At 44.1% G+C, this 22,591-nt stretch overlaps 1 protein-coding gene across 2 annotated transcripts; it reads left to right on the top strand.

The window, feature by feature from the left end:
* The first annotated feature begins 317 nt into the window (after positions 1-317).
* Positions 318-21,959, top strand: SKA1 (spindle and kinetochore associated complex subunit 1). 2 transcript variants are annotated; one of them, XM_034401763.3, is made up of 7 exons: positions 318-527; positions 1,304-1,405; positions 3,310-3,434; positions 7,634-7,725; positions 9,833-9,970; positions 15,502-15,671; positions 20,257-21,959. In XM_034401763.3, the coding sequence occupies exons 1-7, from the start codon at positions 467-469 to the stop codon at positions 20,403-20,405; spliced, it is 837 nt and encodes a 278-aa protein (XP_034257654.2). In that variant the 5' UTR covers positions 318-466; the 3' UTR covers positions 20,406-21,959. The 2 variants fall into 2 exon arrangements, with proteins under 2 accessions (XP_034257654.2, XP_087741680.1); XM_087885554.1 differs by lacking the exon at positions 9,833-9,970.
* Positions 21,960-22,591: the final 632 nt, after the last annotated feature.

Consider the following 22,591-nt stretch of genomic DNA (forward strand, 5'->3'; position numbering starts at 1 on the left):
AGGAAAAACTCCATCCGAGCAAAACTTTTAAAGTCTACCCTATTGATAAAGTTCCCCTGTGCCTGTCAATTCAGATGCAAACCCCTTTAGTTCAAACTAAGGACTTAATTCTTAATCCTTTTCTCTCCAGTGGTACAATCCATCCCCACCACCACCACCACCACCGTATGTCGATGCTGCGCGACTCTACAATTTCTATCTCCCAACACTTGTGTGCCGTTCTATATTTCTCGTCTATGGCTAAACTTCTCACTGTTCGTAAATGGGTGGCTAAACCGTGTGCCGCTCTATATTTCTCGTCTTTGGCTAAACTCGCCACTCCCTCCGAGGTTGGGAATGAGCAGGCACGCCTCCGCGGCGAGATGACCCAGTTCTCGCGCGATTGGAGATTCCCAACCGCTTGGGCGGGTCATTTGAATGCGAGCGAGTCGCCGCTGGATGGAAGTTTTTGATTTTGTTTTATTAAATGGTGATCGTGGCTATGGAAGAGGACAAGGCGGCAATTGATTCTCCCGGTGATGCTGACGGTGAGATCACGATGCCCTTTATGTCTTTCTTTCGAACACAGTTTAAAATAATATTAATATTTATTTATATATTTATTCTATTACTCCAGCCGCCCATCTCAATCAGTGACTCTGGGAGGCTTAAAATTCCAAAATTATAATAAAGTTTAATATAACATTAACTGAAATAAATAAATATTTAATATGTAGTGATTGTTATATTTTGCATTATTATAAAATTATTACATTATGTTTTTCTATTGCTATTATAGCACATTATTTTTATAATAATGAATTAATTGCCTTCTATTGATATATATGTGTGTGTGCATACAAACCCTACTTCCCTTTTAGCATTTTTGGAACTGGCCACGATTCTTTTGGGAAACTATTTAATAATAGTTGTAATAAAATACAGCTACTCTATGTGTTGTTAGTAAAGAGATCAATTGTTCTTCATTCTCAACTAAAGAATGCTTTCATTTTTATTTTGGAATTGGTCTTATGATATTAAATATTTCTGCTATCCATTTGTAGGCAGATTTGTAAAAGCATTTGTATCCTTAGAAAAGCATGAAAATGTTGTGCAAAAACTGCCATTATAATACTTTTATTTTCATTCTAATTTTTATATATATTTATAATACTTTTAAAACCATTTCTGCCTTTGTATTCCCTCTACCTATGATATTAAATATTTTTGTATCTATTGCAGATAGGTAAAAATACTTGTTTTTCTTACAAAGTGAAAATGTGTAAAACATCATTAGTCTATTTTCCCTTCTTTTTCCTTAAAGCAAGAAATTGGGATACAATTTCTTCAAACTTAAATGACTTATGCTTTCATCTCAACTCCAAGATCTCAAATATCAAAAAGTCACTTCAGTTGAGAAAAATAGGTAAGAACATTTCATTTTGTTTAGGGCAGAACTGGTGTTTGCAATAGTGTTTTGTAAATTGATCTGGGAGTCTGTTGGGAACGTATGCATGGAAAATGCCACTCTGATAAATATTATACTTGCAGATTATTTAATTCCCTTTGTACAAGGCATTAACTATGCAATTTACTGCTGTCCAAGGTTGTGTCTGCCAACTGAGATAGTTTTACAATCAGACTGAACAATTATATGGAGAATTAATGCTACAATAATTCCTGAATCACAGGAAGAATATCTTAAACAATCACAAAAGTGTTACTGCCTTCCTCAATGTATTTGCTTAGTCACTATTTGATGCCACATTTTATTTATTTGTATCCCACCTTTATTATTTTTACAAATAACTCAGGGCAGCAAACCTATCCAAACACACCTTCCTCCTATTTTCCCCATAACAACAACCCAGTTATTTTGTGGTAAGAGTGGTAATAAATTTTATAAATAAATAAAACTTGTGAGGTGTGTTGGGCTGAGACATGTGACTAGCCCAAAGTCACCCAGATGGCTTTCATGACTAAGACGGGACTTGAATTCAGGGTCTCCTGCTTTCCAGCCTGATGTCTTAACCACAAGACCAAACTGGCTCTCAGTTGCTGGGTCATGTTTTGGCTAATTCTATAAAGCTCTTCTTGAATGACAGGTATCAAAACCTGTAGAAGTATTAGCAAAAGTCTGACATCATCTTGGAGGCTAGCCAACCAGTTATAGAAAGAATGAAAGATTTCAGAATACAAAGGAGAAGACTTCAGAAAACAATTCTCAGTGCTAACATGATGAGGAATTGGCTTGTGTTAGATTGTGTTGGATTAGGCCTACATTTACTTTACTTAGCTGAGGAGAGAGGCAACCTAGAACTAAGAAAAAATTTCCTGACAATTAATCAGGTTGTGAATGCTCCAGCACTGTTTTTAAGAAGAGATTGGACAACCATTTGTCTGAAATGGTATTGGTGGGTTTCCTGCCTGAGCAGGGGATTTGGCTAGAATAGTGATGGCTAAACGTTTTCTCATCGTGTGCCGGCACCCATAATGCAATGCGCACACAACCCCCCTACTCCCCCGTGCATGCGCACATCGTTCCCCCCCCCCCCCCCCGCGGGCGCAACCCTGTCCCCCATTTTTGGCCTAGCAGGCCTCCCTGCAGACTCCTGGGCCCAAAAATGAGCTGGGGAGGGCTTCCCCCCCACCCCCACATGCATGCACCCCACCCAGGGGTGGGTTCTAAATTTTTTTACTACCGGTTCTATGGGTGTGGCTTGTGGGGGGTTTAATATGACGGTGGGCGTGGCCAACTTTTTTTTTTTTTTAACTTTTGAAAGCATTTTTTCTACAACCTTAAAAAAATGCTTTTAAAAGCCTCTGACCATCAGGCAACTCAGCTGGGATCACCAGAGGCTTTTAAAGGCATTTTTTTCCCCCCTACAACCTCTTCCACTGAAGAGGTTGTAGAAAATATACTTTTAAAAGTTTTTTTTAAAAAAGCCTCTAATGAGGTGGGCAGGGTAAGCGAGCGGCGACCGGGCTGGGGACCGGTTCAGGAGTGAGGCCAGCCAATGTTATTACCGGTTCTTGAACTACTACAAATTTTTACTACCGGTTCTTGAGAACCAGGAGCAACCCACCACTGGTCCCGCCTCCCGCACATCCTGAAAATCAGCTGGCCAGCAGGATGCGTGGAGGAGCTGACCTGGCCGGCTGCTCTTGTGCCTGCAGAGATGGCTCTACGTGCCAGCTGTTGCACGCGTGCCATAGGTTTGCCATCATGGAACTAGAAGACCTCCAGGGTCCTTTGCAACTGTTTGTTCTGTTCTGTTCTATATTCCATTCCAGTTTTTCCATGTTTTGACTGATCTTGTTTATTTGTAGACCAGGATCCATCTTTGAAGACAGTGCTCAGTAAGGTAGTCCATGAAATGTTTCTCTTAAATAACCTCCTTAATAAATTGGAAGAGGAATATCACCATCAGAAGAGACTGCAGAAACAACTCAAGGTACTAATGATATTTGGTGCCTCAGAACCAGGGGTGAAATCTAATTTTTTTTGCTACTGGTTCTGTGGCCATGGCTTAATTAGTGGGCGGGGCTTGGTGGTAAGGTGACTGGGAGGGTGTGGCTTGGTGGTAAGGTGGGCGTGGCCACGTCAATGTCACTTCTTTGCCCTTTTTTAACCTACAAAACACAACACAACTGGCTCACCCACAATGTAAAAGCAGCTGCGCTAGACCCAAAATGGCCCCTACAACAAGCAGGAACCTCACACAGCCACAAAAAGCCCAAAAAACCAACTTTTACACTTTACACACACAAAATTCCACATACAGCTTTGTGAGATTTTGTGTGATTGTGTAGTTAGAGTGAAACACTACAGAAACACACTAAATCTCAGAAAGCTGCACAAATATTATTTTATTTTAATTTATTTTTATTTTTATATAAAAGCAGCTAAATTTAAAACTTCCTAAACTTTAAATGGCTAGGTCTAAAAAAAGAGCAACTAAAAAAAAAACCCAATTAACTATTTTTTTAAAGCTCCCAAAGGGGAAAAAAACTTACCCAATTGAACAGGGGTCTCCCACCTTGGCAACTTTAAGACTTGTAGACTTCAACTCCCAGTATTCCTCAGCCAGCTTTGCTTTGCTGGTTGAGGAATTCTGGGAGTTGAAGTCCACAACTCCCTGCCTGCTTGATTGCAGGCAGGGAAATTCAGTTGCTTGCTGATGCAATGGATTGCAGGGATTACAGCAAGGTGTTGCGACCAGCAGCTAAGGTAAGCAAGCTGAGGGGGGGAGGGGGAGGGATTTTTGCTACTGATTAGCAGGCAGAGCCATTTAAAAGGAAAAAAAGGCTCTGATGATCGCACGGCTCAGCTGGGCATGGGGGGCGGGGGCAGGGATTTTTGCTACCGGTTCTCCAAACTGCCCGCCACCATCGCTACCTACTCGCCCGAGCCGGTCTGAACCGGGAGCATTTCACCCCTGCTCAGAACCTCAATAAAATGTATCTACTGAGATGAAGGTGGCCTCTACAGATGTTAAGCATCTGAGGCAATATTGTCCCACTTGCCTACAGCCTCCCAGCAATGGTTCTCAACCTTTTCTTCACCACGGACCACTTTAAATACCTTTTTGGCCACGAACCATGGCCACATACTCCCAAGACTCAAGATTTAAATCATAACATTTCTTCAAGCCTTTGTGGACCCCCTTTGACGACATCATGTGTTTAGAAGAGCATCTGACGGCTGTGGCCGGGAGAACTTTTCGTCAGGTTCGCCTGATTCGCCAGTTGCGTCCCTTTCTGGATCAGGATTCCTTACGCATGGTCACTCATACCCTTGTCACTTCCCGCCTGGACTACTGCAATGCTCTCTACATGGGGCTCCCCTTGAGGAGCACCTGGAGGCTCCAACTGGTGCAGAGTGCAGCCGCGCGGGTGGTTATGGGAGCGACGTGGCGTTCCCATGTAACACCTCCTGCGCGAGCAGCACTGGCTCCCGGTGGTCTTCCGGGTGCGCTTCAAGGTTTTGGTACCACCTTTAGAGCACTCCATGGCTTAGGACCTGGATACTTACAGGACCGCCTGCTGCCACCAGTAGCCTCTCACCGGCCAGTACGCTCCCATAGAGAGGGGCTCCTCAGGGTGCTGTCGGCCAAACAGTGTCAGCTGGCGGCCCCCAGGGGGAGAGCCTTCTCTGTGGGGGCACCTGTTCTCTGGAATGAGCTCCCCACGGAGATACGGAGGATCCTGGATTTACGCACCTTCCGCCGCGCCCTCAAGACCTTTTTATTCCAACAGGCTGGACTGGCCTAACTTTCCCTTTTAAATGGTATATGAGTAATTTTAAATCTGTTTTTAAATATGGGGATGTTTTAATTCGTCTCGGGCCAAATTGTTTAATACGTTTTTATACTGTTTTAAATTTTATAATCTGTGTGTTTTATCTTTTTGGCTGTTCACCGCCCTGAGTCCTTCGGGAGTAGGGCGGTATATAAATCTAATAAAATAAAATAAATAAATAATAAATCACAACCCCCAGGGCTCTGTGGACCGCCAGTTGAGAACCACTGTATTTACATTATTCTAGAAAGTTGCTATAGTGCGGGGGTGAGCAAATATGGCCCCTTTATGACCTGTGGACTTCAACTCCCAGAATTTCTGAGCCAGCTTGGTTGTCTCAGGAATTCTGGGAGTTGAAGTCCACAGGTTGTAAAAGGGCCACATTTGCCCACCCCTGCTATAGTGTCTTCTTCAGCAGAGGACCAAGAGTTATGAATTAATTCTAACGACAGGTAGTCCTTGACTTACAACAGTTCATTTAGTGACCGTTCGAAGTTACAATGACACTGAAAATACTGATTTATGACCGTTTTTCATGCGACCATTGTAGTATCCCCATGGTCACGCGATCAGATGCTTGGCAACTGACTCGTATTTCTGACGGTTGCAGTGTCCTGGGGTCATGTGATCACCATTTGCAACTTTCAGAGAAAGGAAAGTCAATGGGGAAGCCAGATTCACTTGACAACCGTGTTACTAACTTAACAAATGCAGTGATTCACTTAACAACAGTAGCAAGAAAAAGTGGTGAAGTGGAGCAAAATTCACTTAACAAGTGTTTCACTTAGCAACATAAATTTTGGCCTCAATTCTGATCGTAACTCGAGGACTACCTCTATTTCACTCTTAGCTGCAGAAACGTGTGTTTGGGGAATTGTTTGTTGTATGTAGCACAACTACCAAAAGCTATTTCTTGTGGCAACGGAATGAAGTTCCCTGCATAAGCTACCTTGAGTTCCTGAAAGATGGGAAATAAATCTAGTAAATATGCAAAAAGTAAACCAAGTGTGCAATTTATTTTAGCTTAACTCAGAGTGAACTAAAATAAGATTTGCACATTAGCTAGAAATCAACAGAAGCATCCAGGTTCATGGATTAATACAGGATAGGTTGGAATTTGTATCACTAGTATATTTGAAGTAATTTCATCAGGCATCATAAGAATCCTATCATGGTATTTTGATGTGAAAATAGTCATCGTTTATAATATTTTGAAAACAAAAATTTCAGGAGGCTCCTGGATTTTTTTCTATGCCCTATGCCCGTGATGGGGAACCTATGGCACGCAAGCCACAGTGGGTGCGCGAGCCGTCGCCCCAGTTCAGCTCGCTGTGAATGCAAGCACACTCCCGCCAGCCAGCTGGTTGTTGGGTCTCTGCCATGTAGGCGCGTGCGTACATTACATTACATTACATTACATTACTACTGCAATGCTCTCTACATGGGGCTCCCCTTGGGGTGCACCCGGAGGCTGCAGTTAGTCCAGAATGCGTACGCGCGGGGGATTATGGGAGCGACGGGACGCTCACATATGACACCTCTCCTGCGCGAGCTGCACTGGCTTCCTATGGTCTTCCGGGTGCGCTTCAAGGTGTTGGTGACCACCTTTAAAACACTCCATGGCTTAGGGCCGGGGTATTCGCGAGACCGCCTTCTGCCGCCAATAGCCTCCCACCGACCGGTTCGCTCGCACAGAGAGGGCCTCCTCAGGATGCCGTCGGCCAGACAGTGCCAGCTGGCGACCCCCAGGGGGAGAGCCTTCTCTGTGGCAGCACCTGCCCTCTGGAATGACCTGACCCCTGAGATACGCACGATATCAGACCTCTGGACTTTTCGTCGGGCCCTGAAAACACACTTATTCCATCTAGCTGGGCTGGCTTGATCCCATCCTCTCAGTTTTAATTGAATTTGGTTTTAATTGGGTTGTTTCAAATTTTGGGCCAAAATTATTTAATTGTTTTTTAAACTGTTTTTAAATTTTATATGCTATGTTTTATCTCGGCTGTACACTGCCCTGAGTCCCGCAGGAGAAGGGCGATATAGAAATAAAATAAAATAAATAAATAAAATTTTGGGGGTTTGGGCATGCATCCGTGGTTTGGGCACTCAGTCCGGAAAAGTTTCACCATCACGGCCTTAAGCTATCATTTTGCTTTCATTTTTCCTAGAGTGTTCTATATTTCTTTCTATACATGCTTACTGTATGAGACCTCCGAAGTAGATTTAGCTTAATCATTTCTGAGATGGCATCTCACAAATGAGAAGCCGGCTGGTCTACTTGACTTTCTCCATATTCCAAATGGCCATCAGTATCTAATAATCCAGTCTTGTGCATTGATATTTCTGATTACAGGATCTGCAAGAGTCGATGGAGAGGGACTACCTCGAAGCCCAGCATCTTGAAGAAAACGTGCCGATCTACCTTCCGCGAGCCACACAAGGCAGGTCTGTTTCCTGTCAATCACTTTGGTTACCAAGGTGCAAAAGAGATACGGTACTTTTCATAGTATAAGACACACTTTTTCTAAAAGAGGGTGGAAATGTTCGTGTGTCTTATACACCGAATACAGCCATTTTTGGCCTCCCAAAATCAGGCCCATTTTTTCGCAAAAATGGGACGCACAGAGGGTTTGAGAGGTCTGCAGAGTGCTCCTGGGGGCCGGGGAGGGCAAAACTGGACACGCAGAGGCCAAAAGCTTTTTTTTTTTTTTTTTCTTGTTTTCCTCTTCGAAATCTTGGTGCATCTTATACTCCGGTGCGTCTTATAGTCCAAACAATATGGTATATGTACTATGAAGAAATAGCCAATGTTTTGCATGTTTTACAATCGGACTGAACAATTATATGAAGTATCAATGCGACAGTAATTCCTGAATGACAGGCAGGATGTCTTAAACGAGCACACAAGCGTTACTGCCTTCCTGTTTCTGCTGCAAGCTTCCTCAATGCATCTGCTTGGTTGCAATTTGAGGCCACATTTTATTTATTTATTTATTTATTTATTTATTTGTAACCCGCTTTTATTATTTTTACAAATAACTCAGAGTAGCAAATATATCCAACACATCTTCCTCCTCCTATTTTTTCTCACAACAACCCAGTTACTCTGTGGTAAGACAGGGTGGCCAATAAATTTTATAAATAAATAAACCTTGTGAGGTGTGTTGGGCTGAGACATGTGACCAGCCCAATGTCACCCAAATGGCTGTCATGGCTAAGACGGGACTTGAACTCAAGGTCTCTTGCTTTCTAGCCTGATGCCTTAACCACTAGGCCAAAACGGCTCCCAAATGCTGGACCATGAATACTTAGAAAAGATATGTAGAAAGTGGAACCAGTATGCTCCATCCCATATTTGGGTAGACCCCAAATGTTTAATGTTTTTAATGTTTTTAATTTAAAATGTTTTTATAATGATTTTTTAAAATATATTGTGAGCCGCCCTGAGTCTTTGGAGAGGGGCGACATATAAATTGAATTAATTAAATTAAATTAGACCAGATTGCCTGATAAACCGGTCTCACCAGAAAAACACTTAGAAAAAATATAGGTGGAAGAGGCTTTAGAACAGGGGTGTCAAACTCGATTTCATTGAGGGCCGCATCAGGGTTGTGTTTGACCTCTGGGGGGGGGGCACGGCCTGGGTGAGTGTGGCCAGCATGATGTCACTTGTGTTGGGGGAGCACCTGTGGCGGCCCGTGTGCTCTGCCAATGAAAACGGGCTCCCAAGCTCCATGTTTGGCTGTGACGGCCTCCTGTAACCCTCTGCCAGCAAAAACAGAGCTCGGGGTGGCCACACGCGGCCCTTGCAAGCTCCATTTTTGGCTGTGACGGCCTCCTGCAACCCTCTGCCAGCGAAAACGGAGCTCGGGGTGGCCACAAGCGGCCCTTGCAAGCTCCACTTTCAGCTGGGATGGCCTCCTGCAACCCTCTGCCAGTGAAAACGGAGTTCGGGAGTGCCGCACACAGTCCTCACGAGCTCCGTTTTCTCTAGTAGAGGCACAGCAGGTCTGTTTTTTGCTATGTCCAAGGTGGTCCTGCAGGGCAGATCTAAACACCCAGCGGGCCAGATCTGGCCCCTGGGCCTTGAGTTTGACACCCCTGCTTTAGAAGATATCTAATCAAATCTGTTACTCAGTTCAGTAATTTAACAAGTGCAGTGACTTGCTTAACAACATGTCTCACTTAGCAATAAAAATGTTGGCTCAATTGTGCTCGTGAGTTGAGGGCTACCTGTATGTGTTGTTCTTTGCTAGTAGATTTTCCGCAGAGATGAGGCTTAGCTCTCAAAACTAAGGTTTTATATCATTTGCGAACTTATCAAATAAACCGATTCCTTTGTCGATTAATATTTCTTGGACAAATGGCACTGGAGCATTTTCTTTTTCTTGGCCTTTTGCAAAAATTCCTGGCTCTGCCATGAAAATGCAGCGAAATCAAAGAAAATTGTATTGTCTTCCTTGCAGCTAGTACCAAAGTTGATGGATTTAAGTGTATTTATAGTTACTGGCATGGTCAGCTTTTGATGGACTCTCTTTGTTATGCATTGCAGTTCGATGGGCGTAACTCTAAAGGAGAAGGAACCATGCAAAGCTGAGGAGAATAAATGTGCAAAGAAGTCAGCCAAAAACTCCAAGTGCATCAGAGAAGCACCCTTCATAACGGACAAGGAGTTTGATAGTGTTCCCTCGTGAGTAAACTGCAAACAGGAAATTTAATCTGGTCTTGTTATTATTGTGCTGGATCTGAACCATCATAATGACCAGCCAGTATATGACCATAGGCCTGAAAGGAATCTTTGGGCCAATCACCAGGAGACTGTGAGTTCTAGTCCCGCCTTAGGCATGAAAGCCATCTGGGTGGCTTTCGGCCAATCACCAGGAGGCTGTGAGTTCTAGTCCCGCCTTAGATATGAAAGCCATCTGGATGATTTTGGGCCAGTCAATCTCTCTCAGCCCAACCCACCTCACAGGGTTGTTGTGGAAAAAAAGAGGAAGAAGAAGGTATTCTTCTATGTTCACTGCCTTAAGTTATTTATAAATTCCAGATTGACTTACAACCGTAATTGAGTCCAACATTTCCATTGCTAAGCCTGAGTGTTGTTAAGTGAGTTTTGCCTCATCTTACAATCTTTCTTGCCACAGTTCTTAAGTGAATCACTGCAGTTAAATTAGTAACATGGTTGTTAAGTGAAACTGGCTTCCCCATTGACTTTGTCAGAAAGTCGCAAAAGTTGATCACATGACCCCGGGACAGTGCAACTGTCATAAATACATTGATCACGTGACCATGGGGATTCTGCAATGTTCATAAGTTACCGTATTTTTCAGAGTATAAGATGTACCTTTTCCCCCCTAAAAGGGGGTGAAAATTTAGGTGTGTCTTATACACTGAATGTCGCCCCTCCCACCCTTTGGCCTCTGCCTCCCAGCAGTTTACCTCCTTGCAGCAAGAAGAAACAGCTCGTTTCAACTTCAGCACAGCCTAATTAGCACAAGTTGATTGGATCGGCCTCCCGACTCTCAGCTGTTTTGCGCCGGCCTGTGCTGCTTGCTGCAAGGAGGTAAATTGCTGGGAGCATTTTTTTTTTATTTTTTTTTTTTGTGCTAATCAAGCTATGATGAAAATGAAAGTAAAGCAGGCAATTTGCTGTTTGCTGCAAAGAGGCAAAATTGCTGGGTGGCAGAGGCAGATTTCTTTTTCTTGTTTTCCTCACCAAAAAAGATAGGTGCATCTTATACTCGGAGCATCTTATACTCCGAAAAATACAGTACTTTTTTCAGTGACGTAATTATGAAGAGTCACTAAACGAATGTTCTTATAACTTGATTACTACCTGTAATAAAGGTGGGGGGAAAGTCTGATAAATTAATAGTGGTTAGGGAATTATGGCTGTTGAGGTATAACATGTGGACTTCCAAATGAAATGAAGTGGCTTTGGGATTGCATAACGCGCCATTCTTTCTGATTTTCTTTTCCTCTATATCCATAAATGTAAAAATGAGGAAAAGTCTATGGTTAATGTGCAGTTGCTACATAATGAAAACAAAAGTGCCATCATTTTTCTAGTCCCAATGGATGATCTCGAGCCCAAGTGATATATTTTATTTATTTATTTATTGGTTCGATTTATATGCCGCCCTTCTCCGGAGACTCAGGGCGGCTTACAATGCGTTAAGCAATAGCCTTCATACTTTTGTATATACCTGCTCAGTAGGGCTTTTGGCCCCCCCCTAATCGGTGTTCTTTTTTTATACAAAGTCAGTTTATTGCCCCCACAAACCGGGTCCTTATTTTACCTACCTCGAAAGGATGGAAGGCTGAGTCAACCTTGAGCCTGGTGAGATTTGAACTTGCAGTAATTGCAGGCAGCTGGTGTTACTTAACAGCACTTTAGTCTGCTGCGCCACCAAGGCTCTTCATTTTGTTGCTTCTTTAAAATATAAACACCCACAGAGTAGCGGATATATTTAGCTGCATGTGATTAAGTTGTGTGTTGTTGCTCAATGATTCAGCCAAGTAATTGGATCCTTGGTCAATTTTTGGGGGGGATGACAATAAGCTCAGAAATCAGCCAAATCAATAACACTCTTCTCAAATGTGCCTCAAAATGTCGTGTGGGCCAAAAGATAATACAGTGCGTGACTCAGCCATGACTCAAAAGCCAGATTCGATGAGTGATCCTTAATGGCTTGATTGGCGTCTCACAAGGCCCTATTCTGGGCTCACTGAGATGTTCAGAGATAGTACGAAGCTTGATTTAGGCTTGTCCAGACCTTCATGTAGACCAGGGGTATCAAACTCAAGGCGTGTGGGCCAGATCTGGCCCGCAGGGTGCTTAGTTCTGCCCCACAGGGCCAACCTGGAAACAGCGAAAGACCGGCCCACAGTGCCTCTGCCACCAAGAACAGAGCTCGGGAGGGCCGCACGCTGTGTTTTCGCTGGCAGAGGGTTGCAGGAGGCCATCACAGCCGAAAACGGAGCTCAGGAACCTGTTTTCGCTGGCAGAGCGTTCAGGCCACCACAGATGCTGACATAAGTGACATTGCGCTGGCCACGCCCACCCCGAGGTCAAACACAACTCTGATGTGGCCCTCAATCAGTAATGGGATTCAAATCCCATCGCTCATGGGCGCACACAGCGCTTCTGCACAGAGACTCCCAAGCAGGTGGGCAGTCTTCCACCGCTACCAGTTCGCCAGATCTGGGGCAAACCGGTAGCAACCCACCACTGCCCTCAATGAAATTGAGTTTGACACCCTGACATAGACACCGACACATATCTATGCTGCAAAAGAGTTGAGGGGGAAGCGTAGGTTGAAGATGGTTGCAGACTGGCTGTGTTCTGCCCCAGCTAAGGATCTCAAAGAACGCAGCACACACAAAGTCCGTTCAAACCTTAATTTACTGAATATAGCAGTCTTTTACAACAACGGCTGTTAATTAATTGCATTAACAGCCGCCAAGAATTCAAAGAATAATTGAAAACTTACTATGGTTGGCAGAATGCCCAGAAGCAATTTGCAGGAAGCTGATAAGATAAACAAGACAAGACACGAAGGTAGGTGAACTAAGTTGTTCCCTGCAAATTGCTTCAGTGGGCGTTCCTCCTTAAATAGGCTAAGGGAGTGGCCAAATAGCCCCAAGCCTTACTCTCAAGGAGACCTCCTCCTGAGGAGCCACTCCTGCCTTTTGGCAGCTCTGCGTGCCCGTGCATCGAGAAGAGGCTCCTCCTCTTTGTCCTCTTCACTTAAGGGAGCTTCTGGAGGTTCTGAAGGCCCTGGCTGAATCCCCGCCTCTGGCACCACGTCTTCTCCAGCCTCCTCATTGTCTGACTCAAGTGCCAGCTGCACAGGCTGCTGGCACAGCACCACACCAGCCTCCTCGCTGTCTGAATCAGCTACTAGCTGCACAGGCCACGTACGGGCCACAACAGGCTGATGCACAGACCTCCCAAATCTAAACTACGTGTTGTGTGGAGATGTGCATCCTGCATGCTGATTGATTGATCCAACTTCCTTTTGGGAGGTGGACATTTTGAGCACCCTCCCCCCACCAGCCAGAATGGTAACATTACGCGTAGTAATTTTATAACCTTTCTTGCCACAGTTGTTAAGTGAAACACTGCAGTTGTTAAGTCAGTAACACGGTTGTTAAGTGAATCTGGCTTCCCCATTGACTTTGCTTGCCAGAAGGTTGCAAAAAGTGATCACATGACCCCAGGACACTGCAACCGTCATAAATACGGGCCAGTTTCCAAGTGTCCAAATCGCATGACTATAGGGATGCTACCGCGGTTAGTTCTGGAAATGAATTGGAGTAACATCTCAGGTTTCCTACTCTTATCCTTTTCAAATATTGTGTATGTCCCAAAGGTGCTTTTCCAGAAAGCTAGACTTTCTCGTTTTTCTTTGAAGATGTTTCGCTTCTCATCCAAGAAGCTTCTTCAGCTCTGACTGGAATGAAATATTCCTTGCAGACAGCTGGTCATTTGCATTCTTTTACAGAGTTGTTGAGGCCACTTGGAGGTTTATTGTGTCCTCAAGGTCACCCGAGTAGTTGAAGCGCAAATGTTTCCTGCAGTCTGCAATTTTCCTGGAAATCCGTGCATACTCTCGCCCCATTCGTTCATACTCTCGCACTGTGTCCCTAAGGACACAGACAATCCTCCAAGTGGCCTCAACAATTCTCTAAAAGAATGCAAATGACTAGGAGTATTCAAGGAGTATAAAACTGTGGTCACTAACCAATGGTCCGCGGACCACTAGTGGTCCGTGAGAAAATTTTGGTGGTCAGCGGCGCACCTGGGTGGAAGAGCTGCTCCAGGATGAGCAAGTCCTGTGACTAGAGCTCTGGAATATGGGACTAGCCAGGCAGCTCATGGTGGGGCTGTAAATCTCCACCATAAAGGGAGGTTCGTGCAACTTGCAACTTTGCAGCGCAGCCCTCGCCAGCTGGAATGAGGTCATGGTGCAAGTGGGGGTGGCGGTGTAGGCAGGCTGAAGCAACAGGTGGCGGGAACCCCAAGCTGTTTCTTCCCCCTGCTGTAGCTTCCTGTCGGCTGAACCCACCAGTGGCTGTCCCCGCCCTTGCTTCCCAGTCACTCCTCGCCTGGCAAGGGAAGGGCGGGGGATGGAGATTCGCTCCATATTCCAGAGCGGGAGCGAAGCATTTCTTCCGGCCCTTGTTGGTGCTCCGTGCACCTCGATCTCTCGGGGAGACGCTTGACTTCCTGTCAGACCCAAGACACTGGCTGGCCCATGAGATATGAGAGAGAAAGAGAATCAGAGAGAGAATGAAAGAGAGAGAAAGAGACAGAATGAAAGAGAGCAGGGTGGATAAAAATCAATGATTTTTTTTAAAAAAATCGGATTTTTTTAAATTTAAATCGGATTTTTTTATTTAAATCAGATTTTTTTTAATTTTTATTGAATTTATTTTAATACAAAACTTTTGGGGTAAAAATCTATCGTAAGATAGTTTTCTATTTAAGATACATAAATAATTTAGTTGATTCAGCATGAAATGGAGCTTAGTTATGTAGCATGAGGCTGTATATTCTGCAACACTGGGACTATCGGTGAGTCAACAGCGGATCAAAGGAGTAGCAGAGATGACAGTTACTCTTTAAAAATTATGATTTAAATCGAGTTGATTTAAATCAAGTCTTTTTACTAGTGATTTAAATCATTATTTAAATTGACTCGATTTAAATCAAATCCACCCTGAAAGAGAGAGAGAAAGAGACAGAGAGAGAATCTGAGAGATTATGAGAGAGAATCAGAATGAGAAAATCAGAATGAGAGAGAGAGAGTGGGGGAGAGAGAGGAGGGAGAGTGCCTGAAGGACCCCATCCCATCACTGGGAGTCCAGGCGCTTCAGCAAGCGGCACTCTGGATTCGTATTAATGGTCCGCAGGATTTAAAATTATGAACTTCGTGGTCCCTGAGGTCCAAAAGGTTGGGGCCCCCGGTATAAAACATTTCTCACCATCCAGTCAGAGCCGAAGAAGCTTCTTAGTTGAGAAGTGAAACATCTTCAAAGAAAAAAAAAAAAACAAAGTCCAGTTGCCTCTTAAAGAAACACCTTTGGGACAACCATGACCTGGATGACTGAGAATCTCCACGGACTGTGTATGTCATTCTCATATTACATCCGTGCTTTGGAAAACACGCTTTCAGTCTTACTTAACATTTAAGTTTTTTTTCTTCTCCCCTGAAGGTACATGAAAGGCCGTCTGACCTGCAGCCACGTGAACGCGGTCGTTGCAGAGATCAACAAAGCTGTTGCTAGCAAATACAGCATCATGCGCCAGCCTCTTAAAACCATGGGGAACCCAACCAGGAACCTCTACTTCCGATTCCAGGAACAAGAAACCAAAGACACAAAAGGTAAGTTGTTAAGTGAAGTGCACGTCTCTAAATCAGAGGTCCCCAACCTCTGGTCTGTGGCATGCCAGCAACTGGGCCACGCAAACAAGCGAAGCCCCATCCGCGGGATGCAGGAAGCACGTGAAACCACGCGCCCTCCGATCCATAAAAAAACTTCTCTCCATGCAACCGGTCCCTGGTGCCTAAAAGTTTGGGGGGCCTCTGCTCTAAATGCTATGGGAAGAGGGTACGTACTGTAGGAGCCTTCCATAAACAAGTACAGGGAGTCCTTGACTTATGACCACAGCTGGCGCCAGAATTTCCATCGCAAAGCAAAGTGGTTAATAAGTGGGTTGTGCTTGATTTTATGACTTTTTTTTTTTTTTTTTTTGGCCAGAGTTATTAAATGAATCACTGCAGTTGCTGAGTGAATTACGCAATGAATAAGGCCGTCTTATTGACTCTGCTTATTGGAATCCAGTTGGGAAGGTTGCAAATGGAGATCACGTCACCCTGGGATGCTGCAATTTTAAATATAGGTAGTCCCCGACTTACGACCACAACTGATCTCAAAATGTCTATTGTTAAGTGAGACATTTGAATGGCTGATGGTCGGATTCCGAAAGATTTCCTATATGGAGAATTAGTGCAGGGAAAGTGCCTCAGAAGGAGACCACAGCTGCAATATAAGGATATCTGCAAGAGGGACCTAAGGCCCTGGGAATGGATAGCTCTGCAGACAAGGCACTGTAATTTAACACCAGCTGTCTGCAATTAAAGTAAGTTCGAATCTTGCCAGGCTCAAGGTTGACTCAGCCTTCCATCCTTTCTAAGGAAGGTAAATTGAGGACCCAGTTTGTGGGGGCAATAAGCTGACTTTGTATAAAATATACAAAAGTATAAAGGCTATTGCTTAATACACTGTAAGCCGCCCTGAGTCTCCGGAGAAGGGCGGCATATAAATCAATTTTTTTTAAAAAAAATTAACAACTGGAAAACCTTGACCTCCGATCGTTCAGCTTGAAGGCTAAAGACGCAGCATGGCCTTCTCCAATTCGAAGAGACACTTGTTCGGCAGGCTGAGGCAAAGAGGCAGTCCCGGAACCAGCAAAATCTGGGGGCTGGGCAGGGGATAGAATGTATCTGCCCTCAGTGTGGAAGGGATTGCCACTCTCGAATTGGCCTTTTTAGTCACACCAGATGCTGTTTTAGGACCTCTTTCCAGAGCACGATACCATAGTCTCTTGAGGCAGAAGGATGCCAATGCAAAAAAGTGAGACATTTGTTAAGTGAGGGTGTGGGGGTTTTTTGCCCCATTTTAGAACCTTTCTTGCCACAGTCGTTAAGTGAATCACTGCAGTTGATACGTTGGTAACTCGATTGCTAAGTGACTCTGGCTTCCCCATTAACTGCATGTCGGAAAGTCGCAAAATTTGACCTCGGGACACAGCAAGGGTCATAAGTATGAACCAATTTGCTGAGCATCTGAGTTTTGATCACATGATCTTAGGGATGTTGCAAAGGTCACAAATGTGAAAAAAAACCGGTCATACGTCACTTTTTTCAGGGCCGTTGTAACTTTGAACGGTCATTAAATGAACTGTTGTAAGTGGAGGACTTCCTGTACATGCCAGTTGCCAATCACTGGAATTTTGATTGTGTGACTGGGAGGGCTGCAACTGTTGTAAGTGCAAGCACCAGTCATAAGTAACTTTTTTCAATGCCGTCGTAACTTTGAACAAATGCTAAATGAACGGTTGTAACTCGAGGATTTCCTGTACCCATCCCGCACGACCTGGAAAGCTGTAAATTAAAAAGATGCTAATCTTGATGCTAATTTCCTCTAGTGAAAATAAAATATGACATCTAGTTCCAGGAATTGCCAATACAGGTAGTCCTAGTTACAACAGTTCATTTAGGGATTGAAGTTACGACGACACTGGAGAAAGTGGCTTATAATCATTTTTCACACTTATGACCGCTGCAGCATCCCCACGGTCATGTGATCAAAATCCAGGTGCTTGGCAACTGGCAAAACACACTTTCACGTCTGTCTCATTAGCAACAGAAATGTTGGGCTCAATTGTGGTCCTAAGTCGGGTCTGTAACCTTAAATACTCAAAGAGCCATTTGGACCCATTTCCCACAGAAGAAAACACCGGAAGCTACAAAACCTGGGTGGGTGTGGCCAACTCGGTGTCACTCACTTCCACCAGTCACATGAAACCCCTCCCTCAGCCACGCCTATCCAGCCGGTCATTAGGGCAGAGAACCAGTTGTTAAAAAAACACCGGGAACCACAAAATCCACATATCACTCTCCCCTCCTTCCCCTCTCTCTCTCTATCTCTCTATCTCTGCCCTGGCCGCTTCTCCATCCCCCACCATCGCCCTTACCTTCTCAGGCCAGGTGAGGAGTGACTGGGAGGGGAGGGCGAGGGGCGGGGCCAGCCAGTGGTGGGATCACCTGACAGGGAGCCACAGCAGAGGGCCCAAAGAACCGCCTGCGATTCCGGAGCCGCAGGTTGTTGACCCCTGGCCTAAGTCAAGGACTCCCTGTAAAAGGTGATCCTTATTTCAATATTTCAATCCTTAAAATGGTCTAAAGCAGACACAAACTGGGTTGTGGGAAACTGCCTATGGCACCATGGGACAGCTTGTTTAATTGCTGTGTATGCAACAAACTGGCTAAGTTCACAACATTTAAACAACACTGTGACTTAGCACAATGTGTGAACCAGCCCCAGAGTAAGAACTCTGGTCTTACTAGCTCTCTTATCAATCTGCATTGATTTGGTCAGAGGATTTCAGAGAAGGAATTTTCCTCAGATTTGCATGAAGATGTCAGGATCGAACTGGGTCCTTTTACATTGAACCTTTGGGGTGTTTTTCCTTGCTGAAAGAATTGATGGAGTTTCCCAAGAAATGTGAAATGTGCAACCCAAGGCTTGAGGGTTATCTCAAGCCACAATTCCTTTAGGATGAAAATTCATAGATGGCAACATATGCTTTGTACAAAGAAGTTGAGTTTCTAACATCTCCCATTATGAAAAAATAAAGCTTGTCAAAGGAAAATAGAGAGGAAGGTACCATATTCTCTAACAACCAGGAGATTTTTAGGTAGCTCATAGTAGCTAGTTGGACCAATGGTCTAGCTCCATGATGGCGAATCTATGGCATGCGTGCCCAAAGTGACACACGAAGCCATGTCGCCCGGCACGCTCAGCCTTGCCTGTTTTTCTTCTGGGTTTCTGACGGGCATGTGAGTGCAACAATCAGCTGTCCTTCGTGCGCACGACAGTACTGTAAACCGGTGTGCACATGCACGCCGGCCAGCTGATTGTCGGGTGTACATGCGTGCCAGAACCGGAAGTTCAGCTTTTCCGGACTGTGATCCCTTCGCGCACATGGCAGTGCCGAAAACCAGTCTGCGCACCAACCGGTTGATCATCAGGCCCGCATGTGCGCTAGAACCCAGAAGTTCGGCTTTTCCAGAGTGCGGCCCTGACAAGGGTGCAGGTGCGCGATATTTCCGCGTTCGCCATCATTGGTCTAGCTTGCTATTAGGCAGTGTGGTATTCTAGCATGCTTTTGCATCTTCAGTAGAGGCCTTTTCCTTCACTGTCCTCTTGTCTTAGAAGATCAAGATGCAGCCTTCCATTGATTAGATCTTCCACTGTGTTTTTGCTTAATTGGAAATAAGTCCTGGCTGAAAAGGATAAAGAGGCAGCTAAGGACAATAATTTACTCCTTAGCTTGTCACCCTAGGAAGAAGGCACCATTTTTTTGGGTCAGTCCTGTATCTGCTGTGAAAGAGTTCTTTTAAGCTTGGGAAACTTCACTGTGTGACCAAAGAACAATTGATTAGTTGTAAGAATGATGTGCCATCATTCTTACAACAAGATGAAAATTATTGTGTTTCTGTGTTACAACTAAAGGAAAATCTATATATGGTACTATTTTCTGAAACTGACTAAGGGCTCTTCTTTGTATCACATCATGGTGCAGAAGAGCCTGGGATCACCAACGATTTTTAGCCCCTTAACAAGCTGCAGCAGCCAAGATTCTTTAGAATCTTGGCCAAAGAAAGCATAACAATAGCACTTAGACTTATATACCGCTTCATAGTGCTTTACAGTCCCCTCCTAAGTGGTTTACAGAGTCACCCTATTGCCCCCAACAATCTGGGTCCTCATTTTTTCGACCTCAGAAGGATGGAAGGCCGAGTCAACCTTGAGCCAGTCAGGGTTGAACTGCTGGCTGTGGGCAGAGTTAGCCTGCAATACTGCATTCTAACCACCGTGCCACCACAGCTCCTAATGCAATTGGTAGATACTTGTGGCCAATACATGACCTCCAGATCAGGGGTGGATTCTACTTACCTTTACTACCGGTTTGCAACGGGATCGCGCTCGCTTCGCTCGCATGCGCAGAAGCTTCTGCACATGCGCAGATCACTGATGACGACATCCGGGGTGGTGGACGGGGCCTCCCACCAGTTTTACTACCGGTTCTTACCAACCGGTCCGAATCGGGGGCAACCCACCACTGCTCCAGAGGCTTTCAGACTGCATTTGACTCCCAAATGAAACCTTGTGTCTCCCCAGGTGAATATTTTATTGTGGAGGCTGATATTGAAGAATTCACCCAGCTGAAGGCTGACAAACGTTTTCACAGTATCCTGACGATCTTGCGACATTGCCACCGAGTGCGAGAAATCCGAGGATCCCGACTCGTCCGCTATGCCATCTGCTAAAAATTATTGGTCACCACTGTGGACTTTTGTTTTTTTTTCCTCCTGACAATGCTGCTTCTTTGTTTTGCTTCTTTCTTGCCATTATTAGAAAAAATGGGTTGGCATTAGTAAAATGTTTGTTGTGGGACAAAGTTTTTTTTAGCTTTTTGCTGTGTTGAAGGCAGTGGAACCAATATCACAGCTTTTCCTGCCATCTCCTCATTCCACTTTAATTTTCTACTTGGTGAGTTTAAGACATTTTAATTTGGCAACACGAGAAGCGTAATAGATGAAGTGTTTAAAATGTGATTCGCTCAAAGTCTTTGGAACTAGAACTATTGAAGTTGTGTGTTGCTAATAAATCAGAGAAGGAATAAATGTGCAAAAGAACTGCTGGCTTGTATTGGTATGAATGAGAGTATGGAATCATGGTGTCTGTTCATGAAAAAAAAATCATTGGTGAAGATTTCCTCCCGAAATAGATTTTCAGCATAAAGGATTCCTTTGGAGGGTTGTAAGAGCTTGTAAGGTTTTTCAAACCTCTCAGGACACGGCTAAAGGGCATTGCATGCCAAAACAACTAGACACAGAGACAGTTTTTCCCCCTCGTGCCATCACTGCTCAACACCTAATTGTCAGCGCTTCAACACTGGCATAGAGAGCAGAGGAGAGAGAGATAAGCTCTGAACTTTTGCCTGCTAAATCCCTTTGAAGTCGGGTTGTCGTGGAAATGAGGAGGGGGGACATTCCTGGGAAATGACGAGACAAGAAGTCTGAAGAATGACTTGGAAGATAGCCAATGAGAAGCAGAGATTTGGGGATCGGAAAGGGAGGGATTGGGGGGCAAAAGGTCAGTCTTGTCTGCATCGAGTCATGATCCGGTGGCTGTGCTCAATTAAAGAAAAGATTTCCTTAAAGATTGGCAGTTTGGAAATTCATTTATTTTGAGATAGCATCGAAGTCTGACACTAATTCTCACAGCACTGTCTTATCTGTATGGATATTTACCCATGTAGTAGGGCCGAATTATCCTTTTACTCTTTTTCTACTACCTTCTCTTATTGGTATCATTATTATGATTATTATTACTCTATTGCTTTGCATGTACACTGAGAGTTTATGCATCGGAGACAAATTACTTGTGTGTCCAATCACACTTGGTCAAGCCATCTTTTTCATTGGATCTTCAGGCCTGCCACATTTCCTACTGTGGGAAACTGGGAGGGGGAATTGTGTGGAGCTAGGCTGATATATAGTCATAATAACATTCCTTTCTCAAGGAGTCAAGGCCATCTTGCCCTGCACCTGGAAGGCTGGAATTGGGAGGCATCTCCAGTTGGGACGGTGATTTGATTGGACCATGTGATGGACATGTGGGTGTTGGGCAGGGACTTGGACTTTCCTTTGGGTGGGGAAAATCTGGAAACTTTCAGATTCGGGTTTTCCCAGATGGGCCAATATGACATCTTTAATAAAATGTAACTTTGAGAAAACTTAAGCCTTAGAGTTTTCTTTCGTTGGTGGTGTTACTTGGAATCCTGACATTTGGCCAATAAAAAATTCTGTTATGTTCTATTTATTCTATTTGAGTCTATTTATTTTATTTGATTATTGATTCTATTCTATTGACTCTATTCTATCCTATTGATTCAATATTCTATTCCTATTCTATTTCTGTTCTGTTCTATTCTATTTGATTCAATTATTGATTCTATTCTATTCTATTCACTATTCTATCCTATTGATTCAATATTCCACCTATGCCTATTCTATTCCTGTTCTGTTCTATGTATTCTAATTACGCTGAAAACCTAGAATCACTGAAATACATGTTGACTGCTGCACACTATGATAAATGGAAATAGTATCCCTGGATATGTACACCAGATCCCAATATATGTTAGGAATCAGTTTTTTTTTAAATGCCCCATGTCTACTTTTTTTAGCTATCTGTATTACTAGCACACCACAATAGATGAGCTTATGTCCTTTGTTCTGCCACAAAACCAGGAACAGGATTGTTCTGGCTCATCATTTGCCCAAATATCCATCGCTGGTGATAGTTTCTACCTGCATGGATTAAGTAAAATCTTCAAGACAAGCTTGACTCCTGGTGACTTCGTGGATTCAATTCTATTGGCAGCAGAACGAACATGGTGAAATTGCTTTGAGGGAACGCCACAGGACACAATGACATTTTGTGGCTA

Source organism: Pantherophis guttatus, chromosome 2, assembly GCF_059756535.1.
Source record: "Pantherophis guttatus breed Tessera chromosome 2, ASM5975653v1, whole genome shotgun sequence".
NCBI classification, from domain to species: Eukaryota; Metazoa; Chordata; class Lepidosauria; order Squamata; family Colubridae; genus Pantherophis; species Pantherophis guttatus.

Bases quoted from the DNA above. Each gene is read 5' to 3' on its own strand.
- SKA1 (XM_034401763.3), top strand. From the start codon at position 467: ATGGTGATCGTGGCTATGGAAGAGGACAAGGCGGCAATTGATTCTCCC. The intron at 1,406-3,309 runs GTAAGAACATTT...GTTTATTTGTAG, and splicing joins ACTTCAGTTGAGAAAAATAG to ACCAGGATCCATCTTTGAAG. The intron at 3,435-7,633 runs GTACTAATGATA...TTCTGATTACAG, and splicing joins GACTGCAGAAACAACTCAAG to GATCTGCAAGAGTCGATGGA.